Genomic DNA, 18889 nt, shown 5'->3' with positions numbered 1-18889 from the left:
CATATTTTCAACAGAAAAAATCAAAACTTCAAAACATAAACAGTCAATATTGTCAAATTTATTTTTCTCAGTTCAGTTGATATTGAGATTTTCATAAGAACAGTTGTGTTGAACGGAGCGATTTGAATTTGTTCTCGAAGAATATAATTACAAAAAAAAACCTGACGCAAATAATAAATAAACAAAAAATATTTTCTTACTGATTATTGTGGAATATTTATATATTCGTAATACAATTGTATATATACAATATACAACAAAATCAGCGGATACCAAAATAATTGCCGTAAAAGTGAGTGCAAAAAATTTCTTACAAAAACACAAAAAAAAATCATAACTGGGATTGCATTATCGCAAGGCAATATGTCCTTCCTTTTAAATGGTAAACTTTTACGATCTTCACTATCGAAGACAGTTTTAAACTGGACCGGACTTGGGGCTACGCGTGAAAAGCACGTGATGCCCAAGCATTTGGAAAAAATCAATAAAGACAAAGACCCACCATTTGCACACATGGTTGAGTATTATTATCACTCGGCCGCTCAGCTAATGGAGCCGATGATGATAAAGGAGCTGGAAAAGTATCCTTACATGAAGAAGGAACAGCGTGAACAACGTGTTTCCGCCATGCTTAAATTGATGGGCTGCACTACAAATCTATTGGAAGTTACCTTCCCTATAATAAGAAGTGATGGCAATTACGAGCTAATCACCGGCTATCGCGCACACCACACTAGACACAGATTACCACTCAAAGGCGGTGGGTTCAATTATATTATTGGCTATTATTTTTCTAGAAAAGCTGGTATATTCAAAAAATTTCTCAACGAATTTTCTAGAATATATGCATGTAGTTGTGTGTTTCAAGAAAATGTTCTTCCTTTTCAATGCTTCAACTGCTGATGTCTAGCATGATATATATAACTGACTGATCATATCCGTTCCTCTTTTGTAGGCATACGTTTTGCCATGGACGTCGACGCCGATGAGATACGCGCTTTGGCTTATCTGATGGCGTTTAAGACGGCTTGCGTGAATGTACCGTTTGGTGGTTCCAAGGGTGGCATACGTATCGACCCGAAGAAGTATACTGCACAAGAATTGCAAACAATTACGCGTCGCTATACAATGGAGCTATTACGTCGCAATATGATAGGTCCGGGTATAGATGTACCGGCACCAGATGTGAATACCAGCCAACGCGAGATGAGTTGGTTGGTGGATCAATATATTAAAACTTTTGGTAATTTTTTTTTATGAAATATTAGAAAACGTCTTGATAGACAAATAAATTGTTCTTCTAGGCTATAACGATGTAGATGCATTGGCCATCACGACTGGTAAGCCAGTAGAAATAGGCGGTATAAATGGTCGCACCGCCGCCACGGGACGTGGTCTATTTAAGGCGGCTGAATGTTTTATTATGGATAAAGATTGGATGGATTTATTAGGCTGGAAGACTGGTTGGAAAGATAAAACCGTGATCGTACAAGGGTTTGGCAATGTCGGTTCCCATGCATCCGTTTTTGTAGTGGAAGCCGGTGCCAAACTGATCGGTGTTCAAGAATTTGACGTGTCTCTAGTAAATGAGAATGGCATTGATCCAAAGGTATGTGGCGTATTGAAAATAAATATCTCCATGATAATATTTTTTTAATTTTCTTCATATACTTAGGACTTAATGGAGTATTATGCAAAAAATAATAAATCAATCAAGGGCTATACCAAAGCCACCGAAAAAGAGGGCAGTTTGTTGGGTGAAAAATGCGATATACTAATGCCTTGCTCTACGCAAAAGGTTCTCACTGTCGAAAATGCTAACAGTGTACAAGCCAAGATGATTTTAGAAGGCGCTAATGGTCCTTCGACGCCAGCTGCCGATGAAATATTACGTAAAAAGAATGTACTCATTATACCGGATTTGTTTTGCAATGCTGGCGGTGTAACGGTATCCTACTTTGAGTACTTAAAGAATATCAATCATGTATCTTATGGCAAAATGAATGTTAAACGCGAGAAAGCCATAATCAACGAGATCTTTAACTCCATGAATGAGTGCGAGGTAAGTGAACTTTGACCACCGTGCAAATAAGTTAATTTGTTAATATGAATTTTTTTTATTTATTTATTTAGGATAAGTTCAAGCCAAACAAAAAGTTAAAGCTCATAAGAGACTGTACGAAGGAGGCGGATATTGTAGACGCAGGACTACAAACAGTTATGGAAACTGCGGGGGCAGGCATTAAGATTGTGGCCAATGAATTCGGTCTCTGCAATGATTTACGCACCGCTGCCTTTATTTACTCGATTTCTAAGATTTTCCGAGCCTTAGAAATGGAGGGCATTTCTCAACAATAATTACAGAATGCGTCTGAAGTCGCTTGGCGATTATTTATTTTTACAAATTTTACATTTATATATTTATAAGATCCAAAGTGTAATATCCTTTTGTATATTTTTCTTAAATTTTTAAATAAATATTTCTTTACAAAAACACAAACAGAATGGCTTCTTGACAGCAACAGTTTAACAATTAAAAAAAAAAACCCCTACCCACTTACTACGCCAATTTTGGTGGCATTCACCACTGCAATGATTTACGCACCGCCGCCTTTATTTACTCGATTTCGAAGATTTTCCGAGCATTAGAATTGGAGGGCATTTCTCAGCAATAATTGCAGAATGCGTCTGAAGTCGCTAGGCGATTGTTTATTTTTACACATTTTACATTTATATATTTATAAGATCCAAAGTGTAATATCCTTTTGTATATTTTTCTTCAATTTTTAAATAAATATTTCTTTACACAAACACAAACAAAATGGCTTCTTGACAGCAACAGTTTTACAATTAAAAAACAAAACCCCTACCCACTTACCTCTGTTTTTGGTACCCTTATATCTGTTTTTCTGTTTTTGGTAATATGGTACTCATACGACCTGTATAACCCCATTTGCGCGCCGTGAAAAAATCGGTTTTTCACCACGCGCCAATGCATCAAATGCACCAAAATGCACCAAAAAAGTGGTGAATGGTACCAAAAATCCATCCACCAAATGCACCAAAAATAGCGTAGTAAGTGGGTAGGGGTTATTATGCATTATTCGTCATTTTTTACGATCCCCAAAATCCAAAATTTTTGCCAGAATAAAATAATTAACATTAAAAAAACATTAACATTAACATATTTTCAACAGAAAAAATCAAAACTTCAAAACATAAACAGTCAATATTGTCAAATTTATTTTTCTCAGTTCAGTTGATATTGAGATTTTCATAAGAACAGTTGTGTTGAACGGAGCGATTTGAATTTGTTCTCGAAGAAAATAATTACAAAAAAAAAACCTGACGCAAATAATAAATAAACAAAAAATATTTTCTTACTGAATATTGTGGAATATTTATATATTCGTAATACAATTGTATATATACAATATACAACAAAATCAGCGGATACCAAAATAATTGCCGAAAAAGTGAGTGCAAAAAATTTCTTACAAAAACACACAAAAAAAATCATAACTGGGATTGCATTATCGCAAGGCAATATGTCCTTCCTTTTAAATGGTAAACTTTTACGATCTTCACTATCGAAGACAGTTTTAAACTGGACCGGACTTGGGGCTACGCGTGAAAAGCACGTGATGCCCAAGCATTTGGAAAAAATCAATAAAGACAAAGACCCACCATTTGCACACATGGTTGAGTATTATTATCACTCGGCCGCTCAGCTAATGGAGCCGATGATGATAAAGGAGCTGGAAAAGTATCCTTACATGAAGAAGGAACAGCGTGAACAACGTGTTTCCGCCATGCTTAAATTGATGGGCTGCACTACAAATCTATTGGAAGTTACCTTCCCTATAATAAGAAGTGATGGCAATTACGAGCTAATCACCGGCTATCGCGCACACCACACTAGACACAGATTACCACTCAAAGGCGGTGGGTTCAATTATATTATTGGCTATTATTTTTCTAGAAAAGCTGGTATATTCAAAAAATTTCTCAACGAATTTTCTAGAATATATGCATGTAGTTGTGTGTTTCAAGAAAATGTTCTTCCTTTTCAATGCTTCAACTGCTGATGTCTAGCATGATATATATAACTGACTGATAATATCCGTTCCTCTTTTGTAGGCATACGTTTTGCCATGGCCGTCGACGCCGATGAGATACGCGCTTTGGCTTATCTGATGGCGTTTAAGACGGCTTGCGTGAATGTACCGTTTGGTGGTTCCAAGGGTGGCATACGTATCGACCCGAAGAAGTATACTGCACAAGAATTGCAAACAATTACGCGTCGCTATACAATGGAGCTATTACGTCGCAATATGATAGGTCCGGGTATAGATGTACCGGCACCAGATGTGAATACCAGCCAACGCGAGATGAGTTGGTTGGTGGATCAATATATTAAAACTTTTGGTAATTTTTTTTTATGAAATATTAGAAAACGTCTTGATAGACAAATAAATTGTTCTTCTAGGCTATAACGATGTAGATGCATTGGCCATCACGACTGGTAAGCCAGTAGAAATAGGCGGTATAAATGGTCGCACCGCCGCCACGGGACGTGGTCTATTTAAGGCGGCTGAATGTTTTATTATGGATAAAGATTGGATGGATTTATTAGGCTGGAAGACTGGTTGGAAAGATAAAACCGTGATCGTACAAGGGTTTGGCAATGTCGGTTCCCATGCATCCGTTTTTGTAGTGGAAGCCGGTGCCAAACTGATCGGTGTTCAAGAATTTGACGTGTCTCTAGTAAATGAGAATGGCATTGATCCAAAGGTATGTGGCGTATTGAAAATAAATATCTCCATGATAATATTTTTTTAATTTTCTTCATATACTTAGGACTTAATGGAGTATTATGCAAAAAATAATAAATCAATCAAGGGCTATACCAAAGCCACCGAAAAAGAGGGCAGTTTGTTGGGTGAAAAATGCGATATACTAATGCCTTGCTCTACGCAAAAGGTTCTCACTGTCGAAAATGCTAACAGTGTACAAGCCAAGATGATTTTAGAAGGCGCTAATGGTCCTTCGACGCCAGCTGCCGATGAAATATTACGTAAAAAGAATGTACTCATTATACCGGATTTGTTTTGCAATGCTGGCGGTGTAACGGTATCCTACTTTGAGTACTTAAAGAATATCAATCATGTATCTTATGGCAAAATGAATGTTAAACGCGAGAAAGCCATAATCAACGAGATCTTTAACTCCATGAATGAGTGCGAGGTAAGTGAACTTTGACCACCGTGCAAATAAGTTAATTTGTTAATATGAATTTTTTTAATTTATTTATTTAGGATAAGTTTAAGCCAAACAAAAAGTTAAAGCTCATAAGAGACTGTACGAAGGAGGCGGATATTGTAGACGCAGGACTACAAACAGTTATGGAAACTGCGGGGGCAGGCATTAAGATTGTGGCCAATGAATTCGGTCTCTGCAATGATTTACGCACCGCTGCCTTTATTTACTCGATTTCTAAGATTTTCCGAGCCTTAGAAATGGAGGGCATTTCTCAACAATAATTACAGAATGCGTCTGAAGTCGCTTGGCGATTATTTATTTTTACAAATTTTACATTTATATATTTATAAGATCCAAAGTGTAATATCCTTTTGTATATTTTTCTTAAATTTTTAAATAAATATTTCTTTACAAAAACACAAACAGAATGGCTTCTTGACAGCAACAGTTTAACAATTAAAAAAAAACCCCTACCCACTTACTACGCCAATTTTGGTGGCATTCACCACTGCAATGATTTACGCACCGCCGCCTTTATTTACTCGATTTCGAAGATTTTCCGAGCATTAGAATTGGAGGGCATTTCTCAGCAATAATTGCAGAATGCGTCTGAAGTCGCTAGGCGATTGTTTATTTTTACACATTTTACATTTATATATTTATAAGATCGAAAGTGTAATATCCTTTTGTATATTTTTCTTCAATTTTTAAAGAAATATTTCTTTACACAAACACAAACAAAATGGCTTCTTGACAGCAACAGTTTTACAATTAAAAAACAAAACCCCTACCCACTTACCTCTGTTTTTGGTACCCTTATATCTGTTTTTCTGTTTTTGGTAATATGGTACTCATACGACCTGTATAACCCCATTTGCGCGCCGTGAAAAAATCGGTTTTTCACCACGCGCCAATGCATCAAATGCACCAAAATGCGCCAAAAAAGTGGTGAATGGTACCAAAAATCCATCCACCAAATGCACCAAAAATAGCGTAGTAAGTGGGTAGGGGTTATTATGCATTATTCGTCATTTTTTACGATCCCCAAAATCCAAAATTTTTGCCAGAATAAAATAATTAACATTAAAAAAACATTAACATTAACATATTTTCAACAGAAAAAATTAAAACTTCAAAACATAAACAGTCAATATTGTCAAATTTATTTTTCTCAGTTCAGTTGATATTGAGATTTTCATAAGAACAGTTGTGTTGAACGGAGCGATTTGAATTTGTTCTCGAAGAAAATAATTAAATTCTTACTGAATATTGTGGAATATTTATATATTCGTAATACAATTGTATATATACAATATACAACAAAATCAGCGGATACCAAAATAATTGCCGAAAAAGTGAGTGCAAAAAATTTCTTACAAAAACACACAAAAAAAAATCATAACTGGGATTGCATTATCGCAAGGCAATATGTCCTTCCTTTTAAATGGTAAACTTTTACGATCTTCACTATCGAAGACAGTTTTAAACTGGACCGGACTTGGAGCTACGCGTGAAAAGCACGTGATGCCCAAGCATTTGGAAAAAATCAATAAAGACAAAGACCCACCATTTGCACACATGGTTGAGTATTATTATCACTCGGCCGCTCAGCTAATGGAGCCGATGATGATAAAGGAGCTGGAAAAGTATCCTTACATGAAGAAGGAACAGCGTGAACAACGTGTTTCCGCCATGCTTAAATTGATGGGCTGCACTACAAATCTATTGGAAGTTACCTTCCCTATAATAAGAAGTGATGGCAATTACGAGCTAATCACCGGCTATCGCGCACACCACACTAGACACAGATTACCACTCAAAGGCGGTGGGTTCAATTATATTATTGGCTATTATTTTTCTAGAAAAGCTGGTATATTCAAAAAATTTCTCAACGAATTTTCTAGAATATATGCATGTAGTTGTGTGTTTCAAGAAAATGTTCTTCCTTTTCAATGCTTCAACTGCTGATGTCTAGCATGATATATATAACTGACTGATAATATCCGTTCCTCTTTTGTAGGCATACGTTTTGCCATGGACGTCGACGCCGATGAGATACGCGCTTTGGCTTATCTGATGGCGTTTAAGACGGCTTGCGTGAATGTACCGTTTGGTGGTTCCAAGGGTGGCATACGTATCGACCCGAAGAAGTATACTGCACAAGAATTGCAAACAATTACGCGTCGCTATACAATGGAGCTATTACGTCGCAATATGATAGGTCCGGGTATAGATGTACCGGCACCAGATGTGAATACCAGCCAACGCGAGATGAGTTGGTTGGTGGATCAATATATTAAAACTTTTGGTAATTTTTTTTTATGAAATATTAGAAAACGTCTTGATAGACAAATAAATTGTTCTTCTAGGCTATAAGCCAGTAGAAATAGGCGGTATAAATGGTCGCACCGCCGCCACGGGACGTGGTCTATTTAAGGCGGCTGAATGTTTTATTATTAAAAATTTATTTACTCGATTTCGAAGATTTTCCGAGCATTAGAATTGGAGGGCATTTCTCAGCAATAATTGCAGAATGCGTCTGAAGTCGCTAGGCGATTGTTTATTTTTACACATTTTACATTTATATATTTATAAGATCCAAAGTGTAATATCCTTTTGTATATTTTTCTTCAATTTTTAAATAAATATTTCTTTACACAAACACAAACAAAATGGCTTCTTGACAGCAACAGTTTTACAATTAAAAAACAAAACCCCTACCCACTTACCCACTTTTGGTAATATGGTACTCATACGACCTGTATAACCCCATTTGCGCGACGTGAAAAAATCGGGTTTTCACCACGCGTCAATGCATCAAATGCACCAAAATGCACCAAAAAAGTGGTGAATGGTACCAAAAATCAATCCACCAAATGCACCAAAAATAGCGTAGTAAGTGGGTAGGGGTTATTATGCATTATTCGTCATTTTTTACGATCCCCAAAATCCAAAATTTTTGCCAGAATAAAATAATTAACATTAAAAAAACATTAACATTAACATATTTTCAACAGAAAAAATCAAAACTTCAAAACATAAACAGTCAATATTGTCAAATTTATTTTTCTCAGTTCAGTTGATATTGAGATTTTCATAAGAACAGTTGTGTTGAACGGAGCGATTTGAATTTGTTCTCGAAGAAAATAATTACAAAAAAAAACCTGACGCAAATAATAAATAAACAAAAAATATTTTCTTACTGAATATTGTGGAATATTTATATATTCGTAATACAATTGTATATATACAATATACAACAAAATCAGCGGATACCAAAATAATTGCCGAAAAAGTGAGTGCAAAAAATTTCTTACAAAAACACACAAAAAAAATCATAACTGGGATTGCATTATCGCAAGGCAATATGTCCTTCCTTTTAAATGGTAAACTTTTACGATCTTCACTATCGAAGACAGTTTTAAACTGGACCGGACTTGGAGCTACGCGTGAAAAGCACGTGATGCCCAAGCATTTGGAAAAAATCAATAAAGACAAAGACCCACCATTTGCACACATGGTTGAGTATTATTATCACTCGGCCGCTCAGCTAATGGAGCCGATGATGATAAAGGAGCTGGAAAAGTATCCTTACATGAAGAAGGAACAGCGTGAACAACGTGTTTCCGCCATGCTTAAATTGATGGGCTGCACTACAAATCTATTGGAAGTTACCTTCCCTATAATAAGAAGTGATGGCAATTACGAGCTAATCACCGGCTATCGCGCACACCACACTAGACACAGATTACCACTCAAAGGCGGTGGGTTCAATTATATTATTGGCTATAATTTTTCTAGAAAAGCTGGTATATTCAAAAAATTTCTCAACGAATTTTCTAGAATATATGCATGTAGTTGTGTGTTTCAAGAAAATGTACTTCCTTTTCAATGCTTCAACTGCTGATGTCTAGCATGATATATATAACTGACTGATCATATCCGTTCCTCTTTTGTAGGCATACGTTTTGCCATGGACGTCGACGCCGATGAGATACGCGCTTTGGCTTATCTGATGGCGTTTAAGACGGCTTGCGTGAATGTACCGTTTGGTGGTTCCAAGGGTGGCATACGTATCGACCCGAAGAAGTATACTGCACAAGAATTGCAAACAATTACGCGTCGCTATACAATGGAGCTATTACGTCGCAATATGATAGGTCCGGGTATAGATGTACCGGCACCAGATGTGAATACCAGCCAACGCGAGATGAGTTGGTTGATGGATCAATATATTAAAACTTTTGGTAATTTTTTTTTATGAAATATTAGAAAACGTCTTGATAGACAAATAAATTGTTCTTCTAGGCTATAACGATGTAGATGCATTGGCCATCACGACTGGTAAGCCAGTAGAAATAGGCGGTATAAATGGTCGCACCGCCGCCACGGGACGTGGTCTATTTAAGGCGGCTGAATGTTTTATTATGGATAAAGATTGGATGGATTTATTAGGCTGGAAGACTGGTTGGAAAGATAAAACCGTGATCGTACAAGGGTTTGGCAATGTCGGTTTCCATGCATCCGTTTTTGTAGTGGAAGCCGGTGCCAAACTGATCGGTGTTCAAGAATTTGACGTGTCTCTAGTAAATGAGAATGGCATTGATCCAAAGGTATGTGGCGTATTGAAAATAAATATCTCCATGATAATATTTTTTTAATTTTCTTCATATACTTAGGACTTAATGGAGTATTATGCAAAAAATAATAAATCAATCAAGGGCTATACCAAAGCCACCGAAAAAGAGGGCAGTTTGTTGGGTGAAAAATGCGATATACTAATGCCTTGCTCTACGCAAAAGGTTCTCACTGTCGAAAATGCTAACAGTGTACAAGCCAAGATGATTTTAGAAGGCGCTAATGGTCCTTCGACGCCAGCTGCCGATGAAATATTACGTAAAAAGAATGTACTCATTATACCGGATTTGTTTTGCAATGCTGGCGGTGTAACGGTATCCTACTTTGAGTACTTAAAGAATATCAATCATGTATCTTATGGCAAAATGAATGTTAAACGCGAGAAAGTCATAATCAACGAGATCTTTAACTCCATGAATGAGTGCGAGGTAAGTGAACTTTGACCACCGTGCAAATAAGTTAATTTGTTAATATGAATTTTTTTAATTTATTTATTTAGGATAAGTTCAAGCCAAACAAAAAGTTAAAGCTCATAAGAGACTGTACGAAGGAGGCGGATATTGTAGACGCAGGACTACAAACAGTTATGGAAACTGCGGGGGCAGGCATTAAGATTGTGGCCAATGAATTCGGTCTCTGCAATGATTTACGCACCGCTGCCTTTATTTACTCGATTTCTAAGATTTTCCGAGCCTTAGAAATGGAGGGCATTTCTCAACAATAATTACAGAATGCGTCTGAAGTCGCTTGGCGATTATTTATTTTTACAAATTTTACATTTATATATTTATAAGATCCAAAGTGTAATATCCTTTTGTATATTTTTCTTCAATTTTTAAATAAATATTTCTTTACACAAACACAAACAAAATGGCTTCTTGACAGCAACAGTTTTACAATTAAAAAACAAAACCCCTACCCACTTACCTCTGTTTTTGGTACCCTTATATCTGTTTTTCTGTTTTTGGTAATATGGTACTCATACGACCTGTATAACCCCATTTGCGCGCCGTGAAAAAATCGGGTTTTCACCACGCGCCAATGCATCAAATGCACCAAAATGCACCAAAAAAGTTGTGAATGGTACCAAAAATCCATCCACCAAATGCACCAAAAATAGCGTAGTAAGTGGGTAGGGGTTATTATGCATTATTCGTCATTTTTTACGATCCCCAAAATCCAAAATTTTTGCCAGAATAAAATAATTAACATTAAAAAAACATTAACATTAACATATTTTCAACAGAAAAAATCAAAACTTCAAAACATAAACAGTCAATATTGTCAAATTTATTTTTCTCAGTTCAGTTGATATTGAGATTTTCATAAGAACAGTTGTGTTGAACGGAGCGATTTGAATTTGTTCTCGAAGAAAATAATTACAAAAAAAAACCTGACGCAAATAATAAATAAACAAAAAATATTTTCTTACTGAATATTGTGGAATATTTATATATTCGTAATACAATTGTATATATACAATATACAACAAAATCAGCGGATACCAAAATAATTGCCGAAAAAGTGAGTGCAAAAAATTTCTTACAAAAACACACAAAAAAAAATCATAACTGGGATTGCATTATCGCAAGGCAATATGTCCTTCCTTTTAAATGGTAAACTTTTACGATCTTCACTATCGAAGACAGTTTTAAACTGGACCGGACTTGGGGCTACGCGTGAAAAGCACGTGATGCCCAAGCATTTGGAAAAAAATCAATAAAGACAAAGACCCACCATTTGCACACATGGTTGAGTATTATTATCACTCGGCCGCTCAGCTAATGGAGCCGATGATGATAAAGGAGCTGGAAAAGTATCCTTACAGGAAGAAGGAACAGCGTGAACAACGTGTTTCCGCCATGCTTAAATTGATGGGCTGCACTACAAATCTATTGGAAGTTACCTTCCCTATAATAAGAAGTGATGGCAATTACGAGCTAATCACCGGCTATCGCGCACACCACACTAGACACAGATTACCACTCAAAGGCGGTGGGTTCAATTATATTATTGGCTATTATTTTTCTAGAAAAGCTGGTATATTCAAAAAATTTCTCAACGAATTTTCTAGAATATATGCATGTAGTTGTGTGTTTCAAGAAAATGTTCTTCCTTTTCAATGCTTCAACTGCTGATGTCTAGCATGATATATATAACTGACTGATCATATCCGTTCCTCTTTTGTAGGCATACGTTTTGCCATGGACGTCGACGCCGATGAGATACGCGCTTTGGCTTATCTGATGGCGTTTAAGACGGCTTGCGTGAATGTACCGTTTGGTGGTTCCAAGGGTGGCATACGTATCGACCCGAAGAAGTATACTGCACAAGAATTACAAACAATTACGCGTCGCTATACAATGGAGCTATTACGTCGCAATATGATAGGTCCGGGTATAGATGTACCGGCACCAGATGTGAATACCAGCCAACGCGAGATGAGTTGGTTGGTGGATCAATATATTAAAACTTTTGGTAATTTTTTTTTATGAAATATTAGAAAACGTCTTGATAGACAAATAAATTGTTCTTCTAGGCTATAACGATGTAGATGCATTGGCCATCACGACTGGTAAGCCAGTAGAAATAGGCGGTATAAATGGTCGCACCGCCGCCACGGGACGTGGTCTATTTAAGGCGGCTGAATGTTTTATTATGGATAAAGATTGGATGGATTTATTAGGCTGGAAGACTGGTTGGAAAGATAAAACCGTGATCGTACAAGGGTTTGGCAATGTCGGTTCCCATGCATCCGTTTTTGTAGTGGAAGCCGGTGCCAAACTGATCGGTGTTCAAGAATTTGACGTGTCTCTAGTAAATGAGAATGGCATTGATCCAAAGGTATGTGGCGTATTGAAAATAAATATCTCCATGATAATATTTTTTTAATTTTCTTCATATACTTAGGACTTAATGGAGTATTATGCAAAAAATAATAAATCAATCAAGGGCTATACCAAAGCCACCGAAAAAGAGGGCAGTTTGTTGGGTGAAAAATGCGATATACTAATGCCTTGCTCTACGCAAAAGGTTCTCACTGTCGAAAATGCTAACAGTGTACAAGCCAAGATGATTTTAGAAGGCGCTAATGGTCCTTCGACGCCAGCTGCCGATGAAATATTACGTAAAAAGAATGTACTCATTATACCGGATTTGTTTTGCAATGCTGGCGGTGTAACGGTATCCTACTTTGAGTACTTAAAGAATATCAATCATGTATCTTATGGCAAAATGAATGTTAAACGCGAGAAAGCCATAATCAACGAGATCTTTAACTCCATGAATGAGTGCGAGGTAAGTGAACTTTGACCACCGTGCAAATAAGTTAATTTGTTAATATGAATTTTTTTAATTTATTTATTTAGGATAAGTTCAAGCCAAACAAAAAGTTAAAGCTCATAAGAGACTGTACGAAGGAGGCGGATATTGTAGACGCAGGACTACAAACAGTTATGGAAACTGCGGGGGCAGGCATTAAGATTGTGGCCAATGAATTCGGTCTCTGCAATGATTTACGCACCGCTGCCTTTATTTACTCGATTTCTAAGATTTTCCGAGCCTTAGAAATGGAGGGCATTTCTCAACAATAATTACAGAATGCGTCTGAAGTCGCTTGGCGATTATTTATTTTTACAAATTTTACATTTATATATTTATAAGATCCAAAGTGTAATATCCTTTTGTATATTTTTCTTCAATTTTTAAATAAATATTTCTTTACACAAACACAAACAAAATGGCTTCTTGACAGCAACAGTTTTACAATTAAAAAACAAAACCCCTACCCACTTACCTCTGTTTTTGGTACCCTTATATCTGTTTTTCTGTTTTTGGTAATATGGTACTCATACGACCTGTATAACCCCATTTGCGCGCCGTGAAAAAATCGGGTTTTCACCACGCGCCAATGCATCAAATGCACCAAAATGCACCAAAAAAGTTGTGAATGGTACCAAAAATCCATCCACCAAATGCACCAAAAATAGCGTAGTAAGTGGGTAGGGGTTATTATGCATTATTCGTCATTTTTTACGATCCCCAAAATCCAAAATTTTTGCCAGAATAAAATAATTAACATTAAAAAAACATTAACATTAACATATTTTCAACAGAAAAAATCAAAACTTCAAAACATAAACAGTCAATATTGTCAAATTTATTTTTCTCAGTTCAGTTGATATTGAGATTTTCATAAGAACAGTTGTGTTGAACGGAGCGATTTGAATTTGTTCTCGAAGAAAATAATTACAAAAAAAAACCTGACGCAAATAATAAATAAACAAAAAATATTTTCTTACTGAATATTGTGGAATATTTATATATTCGTAATACAATTGTATATATACAATATACAACAAAATCAGCGGATACCAAAATAATTGCCGAAAAAGTGAGTGCAAAAAATTTCTTACAAAAACACACAAAAAAAAATCATAACTGGGATTGCATTATCGCAAGGCAATATGTCCTTCCTTTTAAATGGTAAACTTTTACGATCTTCACTATCGAAGACAGTTTTAAACTGGACCGGACTTGGGGCTACGCGTGAAAAGCACGTGATGCCCAAGCATTTGGAAAAAAATCAATAAAGACAAAGACCCACCATTTGCACACATGGTTGAGTATTATTATCACTCGGCCGCTCAGCTAATGGAGCCGATGATGATAAAGGAGCTGGAAAAGTATCCTTACAGGAAGAAGGAACAGCGTGAACAACGTGTTTCCGCCATGCTTAAATTGATGGGCTGCACTACAAATCTATTGGAAGTTACCTTCCCTATAATAAGAAGTGATGGCAATTACGAGCTAATCACCGGCTATCGCGCACACCACACTAGACACAGATTACCACTCAAAGGCGGTGGGTTCAATTATATTATTGGCTATTATTTTTCTAGAAAAGCTGGTATATTCAAAAAATTTCTCAACGAATTTTCTAGAATATATGCATGTAGTTGTGTGTTTCAAGAAAATGTTCTTCCTTTTCAATGCTTCAACTGCTGATGTCTAGCATGATATATATAACTGACTGATCATATCCGTTCCTCTTTTGTAGGCATACGTTTTGCCATGGACGTCGACGCCGATGAGATACGCGCTTTGGCTTATCTGATGGCGTTTAAGACGGCTTGCGTGAATGTACCGTTTGGTGGTTCCAAGGGTGGCATACGTATCGACCCGAAGAAGTATACTGCACAAGAATTACAAACAATTACGCGTCGCTATACAATGGAGCTATTACGTCGCAATATGATAGGTCCGGGTATAGATGTACCGGCACCAGATGTGAATACCAGCCAACGCGAGATGAGTTGGTTGGTGGATCAATATATTAAAACTTTTGGTAATTTTTTTTTATGAAATATTAGAAAACGTCTTGATAGACAAATAAATTGTTCTTCTAGGCTATAACGATGTAGATGCATTGGCCATCACGACTGGTAAGCCAGTAGAAATAGGCGGTATAAATGGTCGCACCGCCGCCACGGGACGTGGTCTATTTAAGGCGGCTGAATGTTTTATTATGGATAAAGATTGGATGGATTTATTAGGCTGGAAGACTGGTTGGAAAGATAAAACCGTGATCGTACAAGGGTTTGGCAATGTCGGTTCCCATGCATCCGTTTTTGTAGTGGAAGCCGGTGCCAAACTGATCGGTGTTCAAGAATTTGACGTGTCTCTAGTAAATGAGAATGGCATTGATCCAAAGGTATGTGGCGTATTGAAAATAAATATCTCCATGATAATATTTTTTTAATTTTCTTCATATACTTAGGACTTAATGGAGTATTATGCAAAAAATAATAAATCAATCAAGGGCTATACCAAAGCCACCGAAAAAGAGGGCAGTTTGTTGGGTGAAAAATGCGATATACTAATGCCTTGCTCTACGCAAAAGGTTCTCACTGTCGAAAATGCTAACAGTGTACAAGCCAAGATGATTTTAGAAGGCGCTAATGGTCCTTCGACGCCAGCTGCCGATGAAATATTACGTAAAAAGAATGTACTCATTATACCGGATTTGTTTTGCAATGCTGGCGGTGTAACGGTATCCTACTTTGAGTACTTAAAGAATATCAATCATGTATCTTATGGCAAAATGAATGTTAAACGCGAGAAAGCCATAATCAACGAGATCTTTAACTCCATGAATGAGTGCGAGGTAAGTGAACTTTGACCACCGTGCAAATAAGTTAATTTGTTAATATGATTTTTTTTAATTTATTTATTTAGGATAAGTTCAAGCCAAACAAAAAGTTAAAGCTCATAAGAGACTGTACGAAGGAGGCGGATATTGTAGACGCAGGACTACAAACAGTTATGGAAACTGCGGGGGCAGGCATTAAGATTGTGGCCAATGAATTCGGTCTCTGCAATGATTTACGCACCGCTGCCTTTATTTACTCGATTTCTAAGATTTTCCGAGCCTTAGAAATGGAGGGCATTTCTCAACAATAATTACAGAATGCGTCTGAAGTCGCTTGGCGATTATTTATTTTTACAAATTTTACATTTATATATTTATAAGATCCAAAGTGTAATATCCTTTTGTATATTTTTCTTCAATTTTTAAATAAATATTTCTTTACAAAAACACAAACAGAATGGCTTCTTGACAGCAACAGTTTAACAATTAAAAAAAAAAACCCCTGCCCACTTACTACGCCAATTTTGGTGGCATTCACCACTGCAATGATTTACGCACCGCCGCCTTTATTTACTCGATTTCGAAGATTTTCCGAGCATTAGAATTGGAGGGCATTTCTCAGCAATAATTGCAGAATGCGTCTGAAGTCGCTAGGCGATTGTTTATTTTTACACATTTTACATTTATATATTTATAAGATCCAAAGTGTAATATCCTTTTGTATATTTTTCTTCAATTTTTAAATAAATATTTCTTTACACAAACACAAACAAAATGGCTTCTTGACAGCAACAGTTTTACAATTAAAAAACAAAACCCCTACCCACTTACCTCTGTTTTTGGTACCCTTATATCTGTTTTTCTGTTTTTGGTAATATGGTACTCATACGACCTGTATAACCCCATTTGCGCGCCGTGAAAAAATCGGGTTTTCACCACGCGTCAATGCATCAAATGCACCAAAATGCACCAAAAAAGTGGTGAATGGTACCAAAAATCCATCCACCAAATGCACCAAAAATAGCGTAGTAAGTGGGTAGGGGTTATTATGCATTATTCGTCATTTTTTACGATCCCCAAAATCCAAAATTTTTGCCAGAATAAAATAATTAACATTAAAAAAACATTAACATTAACATATTTTCAACAGAAAAAATCAAAACTTCAAAACATAAACAGTCAATATTGTCAAATTTATTTTTCTCAGTTCAGTTGATATTGAGATTTTCATAAGAACAGTTGTGTTGAACGGAGCGATTTGAATTTGTTCTCGAAGAAAATAATTACAAAAAAAAAAACCTGACGCAAATAATAAATAAACAAAAAATATTTTCTTACTGAATATTGTGGAATATTTATATATTCGTAATACAATTGTATATATACAATATACAACAAAATCAGCGGATACCAAAATAATTGCCGAAAAAGTGAGTGCAAAAAATTTCTTACAAAAACACACAAAAAAAATCATAACTGGGATTGCATTATCGCAAGGCAATATGTCCTTCCTTTTAAATGGTAAACTTTTACGATCTTCACTATCGAAGACAGTTTTAAACTGGACCGGACTTGGAGCTACGCGTGAAAAGCACGTGATGCCCAAGCATTTGGAAAAAATCAATAAAGACAAAGACCCACCATTTGCACACATGGTTGAGTATTATTATCACTCGGCCGCTCAGCTAATGGAGCCGATGATGATAAAGGAGCTGGAAAAGTATCCTTACATGAAGAAGGAACAGCGTGAACAACGTGTTTCCGCCATGCTTAAATTGATGGGCTGCACTACAAATCTATTGGAAGTTACCTTCCCTATAATAAGAAGTGATGGCAATTACGAGCTAATCACCGGCTATCGCGCACACCACACTAGACACAGATTACCACTCAAAGGCGGTGGGTTCAATTATATTATTGGCTATTATTTTTCTAGAAAAGCTGGTATATTCAAAAAATTTCTCAACGAATTTTCTAGAATATATGCATGTAGTTGTGTGTTTCAAGAAAATGTTCTTCCTTTTCAATGCTTCAACTGCTGATGTCTAGCATGATATATATAACTGACTGATAATATCCGTTCCTCTTTTGTAGGCATACGTTTTGCCATGGACGTCGACGCCGATGAGATACGCGCTTTGGCTTATCTGATGGCGTTTAAGACGGCTTGCGTGAATGTACCGTTTGGTGGTTCCAAGGGTGGCATACGTATCGACCCGAAGAAGTATACTGCACAAGAATTGCAAACAATTACGCGTCGCTATACAATGGAGCTAACGGGTGATTTTTTTGAGGTTAGGATTTTCATGCATTAGTATTTGACAGATCACGTGGGATTTCAGACATGGTGTCAAAGAGAAAGATGCTCAGTATGCTTTGACATTTCATCATGAATAGACTTACTAACGAGCAACGCTTGCAAATCATTGAATTTTATTACCAAAATCAGTGTTCGGTTCGAAATGTGTTTCGCGCTTTACGTCCGATTTATGGTCTACATAATCGACCAAGTGAGCAAACAATTAATGCGATTGTGACCAAGTTTCGCACTCAGTTTACTTTATTGGACATTAAACCAACCACACGAATGCGTACAGTGCGTACAGAAGAGAATATTGCGTCTGTTTCTGAGAGTGTGGCTGAAGACCGTGAAATGTCGATTCGTCGCCGTTCGCAGCAATTGGGTTTGTGTTATTCGACCACATGGAAGATTTTACGCAAAGATCTTGGTGTAAAACCGTATAAAATACAGCTCGTGCAAGAACTGAAGCCGAACGATCTGCCACAACGTCGAATTTTCAGTGAATGGGCCCTAGAAAAGTTGGCAGAAAATCCGCT

General features: G+C 36.5%; 1 protein-coding gene across 1 annotated transcript; it reads left to right on the top strand.

The window, feature by feature from the left end:
• The first annotated feature begins 294 nt into the window (after positions 1-294).
• Positions 295-2358, top strand: LOC128923616 (glutamate dehydrogenase, mitochondrial-like). Its single transcript, XM_054235855.1, is given in 5 exon segments — positions 295-760; positions 956-1243; positions 1305-1609; positions 1676-2092; positions 2146-2358. Coding segments are annotated over 5 exon segments (1620 nt in total). The 5' UTR covers positions 295-363.
• The last annotated feature ends 16531 nt before the right edge of the window (positions 2359-18889 follow it).

The sequence above is a fragment of the Zeugodacus cucurbitae genome, unplaced genomic scaffold, assembly GCF_028554725.1.
Source record: "Zeugodacus cucurbitae isolate PBARC_wt_2022May unplaced genomic scaffold, idZeuCucr1.2 ctg00000019.1, whole genome shotgun sequence".
In the NCBI taxonomy this organism is placed as follows: Eukaryota; Metazoa; Arthropoda; class Insecta; order Diptera; family Tephritidae; genus Zeugodacus; species Zeugodacus cucurbitae.
The sequence above is the reverse complement of the archived record's forward strand: the minus strand, read 5'-3'. Positions and strand labels throughout refer to the sequence as shown.